The 9,150-nt window shown below is 35.2% G+C and overlaps 1 protein-coding gene across 1 annotated transcript in view; it reads right to left on the bottom strand.

Moving 5' to 3' along the window:
* LOC127132698 (probable ADP-ribosylation factor GTPase-activating protein AGD15) overlaps positions 1-1,095 on the bottom strand; it is a 2,164-nt gene extending 1,069 nt beyond the window's left edge. Inside the window, exons 1-5 of the mRNA XM_051061665.1 lie at positions 1,045-1,095; positions 737-795; positions 308-398; positions 169-223; positions 1-77 (exon numbers count right to left, since the gene is read on the bottom strand). The exon at positions 1-77 is cut by the window's left edge and continues 20 nt beyond it. Of these exons, the coding sequence (XP_050917622.1) occupies positions 1-77; positions 169-223; positions 308-398; positions 737-795; positions 1,045-1,095 (333 nt within the window). The remainder of the gene's footprint in view (positions 78-168; positions 224-307; positions 399-736; positions 796-1,044) is intronic.
* Positions 1,096-9,150: the final 8,055 nt, after the last annotated feature.

Here is a 9,150-nt window from a genome sequence, read left to right as displayed (position 1 = left end):
GACTCCATATCCATTTCTGTCAAAATCCGGTGGTAGTTTAGCCTCCCAATGCTTATTTGACTTCACATTACCCATAACTGCATAAAACAAACCATTGTATCTCATAATTTTTTCAATAATATATTTCACAAACAAAGTAATGAAGAAATAGATTGCATAGTTACTTACATTGCATGAAAGAAACTTGATCTGGTAGCCATGTATCCAAAGTTGTGGACCTCACCTGGTTGCAAAATCAGAAGGTTTAGCCATTACCGATTTCTAAACTGAGAAAACGAAGAAGAAAAATGTATATATAATTATAAACCTTCGATATATGCACTCCAAGACTCCGATGAATCCCTGAACACTGCATGCAAATGAAAATTCCTAAGTTCACACTAGCCCATCGCGGTGCCCTGAAATATTAAAATTCATATACCAAGTTTCAATAGTGATTAATCAGAATGTATCGGAATTCAATATGAGATTCATGTCCTAATAGATCGAGTTGAAAGTATCGATGACTCACATGTTTTGTAAGATACCTATAACCATGCTCGGCGAACATAAGGTGCACAGTTAGTCTTCGAGTTGGTACAAGTAATAGAAGTACTAAAAGTACAATCGTAGTATGAAAAAGAACCTATTGAATTGAATGAACTATTGTAGTAGTTTAAGCTTCATGAAACAAAAATAAAAACATCAATGTGTATTCTTAATCAATATAAAATAATGGTTTGTGAAAAGTGTATACTTGGTCCAACAGTCTGCACATTCCTTGTTGTTAGGTAGCTTAAGAAGTCCTTCTAAGATCTGCATATAGTCCCACACACAGACACACAAAATCAAAAACAAAATGTAAACACCAAAACAGTAGAATATCATTACTTTATCTGCAATACTAGATGTTCTATTTTCTCTTTTATAAATATACCTGCAATCAGTTTCTTCAATAGCAAGAAATACAATTTAAAAAATTGATTTTGGCTAAAAGTTAGTTGAAGATAAAGTGATTTCTGTTAAGTTAAATTCTTGAAAAAAAAATCATCTGAAAAGGGGTACCTTGGTGTGTTTGGCATGAAGCTCCTTAGAAACGGAAGCTTTCCCGTTCATGTTTGCTGCAAAACCCTCGATGTTTATGTGGCGGCGATGAGACACGATATGACAACGAAGGAAGAGCAAACGGGAAGGTGAAAAGATGGAGTTTTGGGGAGTTGTGAGGTTTTTGATTTGGTGGGTGGAACCAATAATTGAGAGGGGAAGCGTGGTTGGCGATGGCGAAGGAGACAAAAGCGGGAATCCCATTCATTCTTCCATGCACGGATTATTTCCTTCCCGCTTGTCTCTATCTTTGGTTGACCTGAGAAAAGCAAAACCACAATAAGGAACAAGCGCAAATGATGTCTCCATTTGGCAACCTTTTTTATGATTTTTAATTTCGTTTGCAAGAGAAAAAAAAACAAAAACATCTAGCTTCTAATTAAACACTTTTAAATTATGAAAGTCCACTCATCAAATGGATTTTATGGGACTCGAGGTGCCTCCGTATAAGTCGTCATGCAAAAATCGGAAGAAAAAAATAGGATGGGTGGACTAACCTAGTTGAGATTACGGGTCTAAAATCATGGTTTGTCCTAAAAAACAAAGGAGGGACGGGACAAACACGTGGATTTTGCACATTTTAAGTTTACAAATTGTAATTTTTATGTTAATGTTCCTGTCAGCAAAAGCTCAAAAGCTCGTGAGAAATGAGCAGAACGGAAAGGAAATATAAACCGGTGCAAGTATAAAACTTTGATTCACCCAAAAAAAATACAGACAAAATGGACATGTATATAAAAAAAAGTTAATTAAATACTCAATTTAAAAAATATTACTTGAATCATATTTGAAGAAAAAAAAGTAAATTGACAAAATACTTAAAACAATTTTCAAGAGAAGATGTTGACTTCCATAATTCCCATATATAATTACAAATCTTTTTGAGAAGAAAATCGTTCTCTAATTCTATCAATTACTATATGTAGGATCCCAATTTTCACCTGTAAGATCCCTCATGTCATCTCATCATTTGCATTGGTTTCGGGATCAAACTTTGACATCCTCCTCACCCTCATTCATTGGGTTTGCATTGAGAGAGATCACCAAGCATTTTTGATTGTATCATACTTTATTTTTTCCTAGATTACTAACCAAAAATGCAAAAATATGTCTAGTGTGGTGTTATTTCTTTTGTAGGTAGTATGTGCATCCACATGTGCCTCATCAAGCTCACAACTAAGGTTTGAGACTCTCAGTGAAAGAGATTAATCAAAGAAAGGTTCACATTGGTTCTAAGCATCATATATGGATCCCCGTGTTCTTTATTTGTCATTTTTATCAAGAATTCATCAAGAGTTTGAAGCTTGTTTGTCAAGGAAACACTAATTCATTTGGGTATCTTGTGTGCCTTCCTCGGCAAGTTTCTTCAACATTTGATCAAATATCATCAAGGGATACTCCATTGTACTCCATATTATGCATAAATGATCCTCCATGAGCCCTAAAGAGCAAAGTAACTTCAAGTTTGCAAGTTGGTTCAAGGAGGTTGACCAGAAAAGTCAACTAGTCAAATCTAGGGTTCCCTAGACCCTATCTCCTACAATTTTTGTCTCATGAAAATGATTCCAAGAGAAACGTAACTCTTTATGACATTCCAAACAACTTTCATGTTGGCATCAAAAGCTAATTTTGCTTGGAAAGTCATTTTTTATGGTGAAAGATTATAGGTCATTTTGTATGTGCTCTACATAGAAGGTCAACTTCTAAGGACCATACCTTGCTCATTTTTTATGATATGAAGATCATCCAAGTTTCATTATCAATTTCAAGGTGTCTTCTACAACTTTGCTTCTTTGAGGAAGGTCAAATTCCACTTGCAAAGGCATGTACCATGAGGAAATATTATAGGTCATTTTGGACCATTATCATTGAACAAACAATTTTCCTCAACTTCTAAAATTCATAACTCCATCATAAAAACTCCCAAAGGTGTAAAACATATGCTCAAATTTAAGAGAATTGAAATTTATACAACTTTGAAGAAGGAACCAAAGTCATTTGAAGCTCATAACAAAAGTTATTCAAGGTGGAAAAAGGGGTCATTTGACTTTTAACTTAGAAAATTTTCAAGTATGTTTGATTCCTCCAACTTCCACACCAAAGTTCATCATGATCCAAGCTCCAAATGGAAAAGGTTCCAACATCAAAGTCGTTCCCCTTCATGTTAGCTTTCCAGAGAGTCTAAGATCATTGCATTTGTATCAAAATTGAGGGACTTGCGTATGGTTATTTTGAATGGCCCTATTTGGAAACTTTTGAACTCAATTTTCAACCAACATTGCATGGCTTCATGAAGTGATCTCATCATCAATTGTACATGAATTTGGACTTGTTACAATCATTATTTGGGCCTAAATGCATGCCCATGCACCCATGCACACAAGTTACTATTTTTGACCAATTTTTAAAACGGGGTGGAAATGAATTCACAAGCTTATAAATACATGTCCATTGCCTCATAATTAAGGACCCCTGCCTAAGCTTTGACATGAAAATCCCCTAACCTCCTTTGAAAGAATACCTGGAAGGTTTCACTTGAAATCGAGTTTTAGTTCTTCTTCTGTTTTTAAACTAAAACTCCAAGGATTCCAAGCTATTTTTGTTCTAATCATCTCCTGCAAGCAAGAGGAAGCAATGCCAATTGAATTTTCATCAAGATCTAGCTCAGAATTCATCACCCAAAGGTGAAATTTCTCAAACTTCAAGTCTTCGATTCTCTCTCATTTCTCCATAATTTTGCTTGATTTGTGGTTGGTTGAAGTCCTACCAATGTAAGCAACAAGATTGAGTTTCTTTAAGGTCAAATCGAAGCAACTCAGTTTGCATACCTCATTTTTCAATTCCGCGTATCTTTTTATATAGTGAGAATTGGAAGAAATGGAGGTCAAATTCATGTTCCCCTTGATTTTCTCTTCAAAACCATGTATGGATCTTTCATTTTTGTGAAACTTTTGGTTGGACCAGTCCGGTGAGGGCCACTGGAGAAGATAACCAGAGTTAGGGCTCCTGCGGTGCGCTGGAGTGATCCAGGACCATCTGATATGGTCCCTAGTTTCTAATCTTGACCCTTGGTTCTAATTACCTTGTTTTCCACGCATTGATTAATGACCACCATGGAATGCGCGTGTGTGGCCATCAAATATGTCACCTCAATTAATGAGGGAGATCTAATGGCCCTATTTTTTCTGATTAATTGATTTTTCATTTTAATATTTTAAATACCCTTTTCTTATTAAATTCATAATAATTTCAATTTTAATCCAAAAAATATGGGACTTTCACCAAAAATCTTTATATAATTTCTTCTTCCATATTTTAAATTAAATCATTTTTTGGATTGGATTTGATATTTTTTGTGAATTTAATAGTTTTGACTTGTTTTTAATTAATTTTAAATACTTCTGACTTTCCAAAAACTCCCAAAATTGTTGTCTAAGGTCTTTTGACCTTGTTTGACCTAGGATAAATCCCTTGGCCATTTATTTGGTGATTTGAATAGATTTGAGGTTTTTTCTCTTTTAAAATGCATTTTTATTCATTTAAAAATTAATTTTAATTTGATTAACTGTTTAAATATTATGTTGAGCTATTTGATTGACCTTGTGATGTTTCATCTTCTGTTTGGACTTGATCTTGGTTGATTTGAACTTTCATTTGATCAATACTATTGGATTTATGGGGGTGATGAAGTGTAAACTTCATCTCTCAAGATGAATGGATAGTATTGATCAGATGAAATTCCTCCCTTGATCAATTTGGGATTCCATTTCCATTTCTCTTCATCTTCATCTTTTTCCTCCCATATCCATCATTGACAAATGATTTCTCAACAAATCAAAAATGCTAGTTGATTCATCAATGATCTTGGTTCATATCTTCATGCTTGTGAGTGGATGATTGAGTGTTCTCCAAAGAATGACTTAAATAATTGCTCCTTCCACTAACATTTCACGAACATTCCTTTGTATTGACTTTATTTTAATGCAATTTAGCTTAATGCAATTTAAATTTTAGCACCTTTATCATTCATTGTCATTTATATTTTATGCAACTTATTTATGTTTTAGTCATTTTCACTTTGCTCACTTGAGCCATATTGTGTGCTTGTATTTTATTGTATGCTTGTGATTTTATTCTGTTTATGGTCTTAAGACCATAAAATACCTAACAACAACAAAAACCCTAAAAAATATATTGGTGGGTTAGACCTATGCCCTTGACTTGACCTGAGCTTTTGGACTTAGAATAGGCAACATCCCTATGCTTCGAAGGACTTGGCCAATGCCATTATTTGAGACTGATTTATCTTGATCAATGCCATTCATATGATACAAGCCTTGAGAACTCTATTGGTTTATCTGCTATTTTGTCTTTGTGCTTAAGTTGTTATTTTGATATTATTGTTTATATCTTATGATTGTTCTATGAGTTTGCCGCAAGGAATATTTCATTTAATACATTTGAAGACACTGGAGATTGCTTGCTTTTGCAGTGCTTGCTTGGATTTTGACTATATTTATTTGATGTCTTTGATCTTCACATTGATTGCTTGGATGATTATGTTTGTTGCTTTCTCAATAGTCCAAAGGAAATGGGTTTCTATCTGATATTCTTGTCTTGTGGATTGCATCCCATTGGTCAGATCTTTTCAACTCTAAACTTTTTAATTTTGTCTAGGATAGTCCCTTCATCTCCTCTTTTCCTTCTTAAATTTCAAAAATTTCTCCCTCATTTTAAAACCTTCTTTGTTTGTGTTTTCAACTTAGACTTGTTTTAATGAATAGAAACTTTGGCCTTATACCATTGATTTTCAAAACATTTCTCTTAATCAAATTTGTGAATAAACTTAATCATATTGACTTAAATTTCAAAAATACAAAAAATAATTAACAACCTCATCTAATCCTTTTGGCCATTTTGCTTTTAAATTTTTCAAAAGAGAGCATTTAGATCTGAGTTATCTTTGGTTGAGATATAATTCTCCCATTCCATTATATATTGATTATAAGTCTTTTAATTTATTAGGGGTTAGTGGCATACTTGTTTACTGAATCCAAGTTGGAGCCCTCCCTCTTAAATGTTGTAAAGCACTTATTATCGGTGGATGTTTGGTTGAGTATTCTCTCATTGATAACAAAAGATCTTTAAGCTTTTATTAAAACCAATGCACCAATCTTTGAAATTTCTACCACGAACTATGAGGTTTTGATCCCTCATTTTATGTTGGTACGTAGGGATAAGATTGAAGGTCTTATCAAACACAAAAATATAATAAATGAATCCTTTTTCTCATCCCCCCATTCTATTTTTAGCAAACATCTTTTTCCAACTAAAAACACTTACACACAAAAAAGGGCTCCCTAGGAGTACCTAGGACACTTTGGGTGCTAATACCTTCCCTCTGTGTAACCAACCCCCTTACATGTAATCTCTGACATTTTTTTAGTTTTAATTTGAAAACTTCTTATCTTTAGGTTTTGTTCGTACTTCTGCCATTTTCCTTTGGAAACAATGAAAGTGCGGTGGCGACTCTTGTTTTATTGACGTTGAGCTAACCTATAGCTCAGTGGTCATGAATTTACCACTACAAAAGTAAAGTGGTGACTCTGCTGGGGAGTAGTCCTCAGTGGGTTTAGCCTACTTTTTTGTGTGTATATATATTTGTATATTTGATGTTTGTTTGTATATATTGTTGTGTGATATTCTCTGTTTGTTGTGTTTGGTGATCTCTGTGTGGTGAGATAAGTTCTAACCCAAACTTTAGTGCAATCTAAGATAGGAGGGTGGTATAGTCATGTTAGATTTGAAGAAGTAGTCTTGAAAGAGTTGACATGAGATCCCCCACTCATTGGAGACATCTTTGGAGTTACTGATGTCACACGAGTAAGTCGTGGATAGGCATTACTTTCTCTGATTTGGGGGTCCGAGAAGTTGAGGACCGTAGAACATTTAACCCAACTTTGCCTATTTAGGACGTAGTATGGAGACTGTTTAAGTGTAGACTTGATAACAGTTGTTACGTGATACTACACTCAGACGAGTTTCTCTTGAGAATACTATGGCTTGATGAGTCAGTCATCCTAACATATATTATCTGATATATGGGATCACGACTCTGAGAACTTTTTAGAACATGCTCTACATGTTTTTTATCCTTATTACACTCCTTTGGGATGATTCTAAAACTTGACTCCATTCTCGTGACTCACAACAAACCCTTTGATTCTCGGTTAATCTGATCGGTCTCATTAATATCAATGGATCTTGGGTGTTGATAAGATGAAAACCATAATCCACCAAAATGGATGATTGATCTTGATGAGGACTTGATCCATCCCTTGACCTTTGTTTGTGTTTGCCTTGTGTGTGATCCCTTGTGTGTGATTGTTACATTCATGCATACATGTGCATCATAACATTCATCATAGAAAATAAATTTCAAGGAAACTAAGGTCGTATTTTTAAATATTTTCAGACCATGGATTATGGACGAAGGAACACCAAAAGTACAGTTTCAGATGTCCCGACTTGAAAGAGTTAAGGAAGCTTTCATCCTTTGTATTAGATTCATTGGATTTCAAGCAACGCCATATGAAGCTTTTATCTGTATTGTCCACTGATGTGGTTGAAGGACTTTTGAGTGTCTTGGTGTAGTTTTATGACCCAATCTCTTAGTGTTTCACTTTTCCTGATTATCAGCTTGTGCCTACGTTAGAAGAGTATGCATATCTATTGGGTATGCATGTATCTAACAAGGTACCTTTCAATGGATTAGAGGAGATTTTGAGATCTCAAGTCATAGTCGAAGCTCTTCATTTGAAGAAATCTGAGATAGATGCTAATATGATGAAGAAAGAAGGAATCCAAGGTCTTACTTCTGGTTTTTTTATTAGGCGATCTACCGCTTTTGCTCAAGTTGGTAGCATGGACGCTTTTGAAGCCATCTTCGTCTTACTCATCTATGATTTAGCTTTGTTCCCTAACGTTGACAACTTTATTAATGTTAACACCATTAGATTCTTCTTGATTGGGAATCATGTTCTGACTTTGTTGGGTGACACGTATTTCTCTTTGCATTCAAGGAGTTATAAAGGTGGTGGGACCATTGTGTGTTGCATTCCTATTCTGTACAAGTGGTTTATTTCGCACTTGCCTCAGATGCCAGTCTTCTTGGAGAACAAGCAATGTCTACGGTGGTCTCAGAGACTTATGTATCTCACTAATGATGATATTGTTTGGTATGATTCTGAATTTAATGGCTTGGAGATTATTGATAGTTGTGGTAAGTTCTCTAATGTGCCTCTCATTCGTATACAATGAGGAATCAACTACAACCCTGCTTTGGCTCGTCGTCAGCTTGGGTTCCCCTTGAGAGATAAACCTAATAACATTCAGTTAGAAGGTCTATTCTATCAAGAGGGTAAAGATCCCCAAAATTTAAAGAGTAGAATGGTGCATGCTTGGCATAATATTCATAGGAAGGGAATACTCGAGCTTGGTCCGTGCAATTGTATAACTTTGGAAGCTTACACTAGTTGAGTGAAGAAGAGAGACTTAGAGCTTAAGATGTTGTATGCCTGTGAAAGACCTATGTCTATGGTTGTGGATGAGCCATCAACTCTCCCCAACCAAGATGTAGAGGAGTTGTAAGATGCACTCGCCAAGATGAAGCAAGAGAGGGACCTTTGGGAAGAGCGGTTCCATGCCTTGAACTAAAAGCATGTGGAGTTGCAACTTGTGTCAAAAGACAGGGATGCACTCATTGAGGTTATTGAAGAGTGTGCATTGAAGATACAGAGAGAACTAGAGGATTTATTTTCCTCTAGTATTCATCAACCTTCCGGTGCTTGGAAGAAGGTTGTTGATCAGCTCGTCCTCGAGAAAGCTCATATGAAGACGGCTTTTGAGTCAGAGATCAGACGCACCTGAAGGAAGTATACACCCTTGGCTAGTTCAACTAATTCAGTTGTTAGGGATCCTTAGGATCAGACTCTTCTTTCCTCTTGTATTCGTACTTTTTTTGTTTCTGAAATTGTACTCGGTGTAATCCTTCCAAAATTTTATGAA

This window comes from Lathyrus oleraceus, chromosome 1 (assembly GCF_024323335.1).
Source record: "Lathyrus oleraceus cultivar Zhongwan6 chromosome 1, CAAS_Psat_ZW6_1.0, whole genome shotgun sequence".
Lineage (NCBI taxonomy): Eukaryota > Viridiplantae > Streptophyta > Magnoliopsida > Fabales > Fabaceae > Lathyrus > Lathyrus oleraceus.
This window is presented reverse-complemented; position numbering and strand designations above follow the sequence as displayed.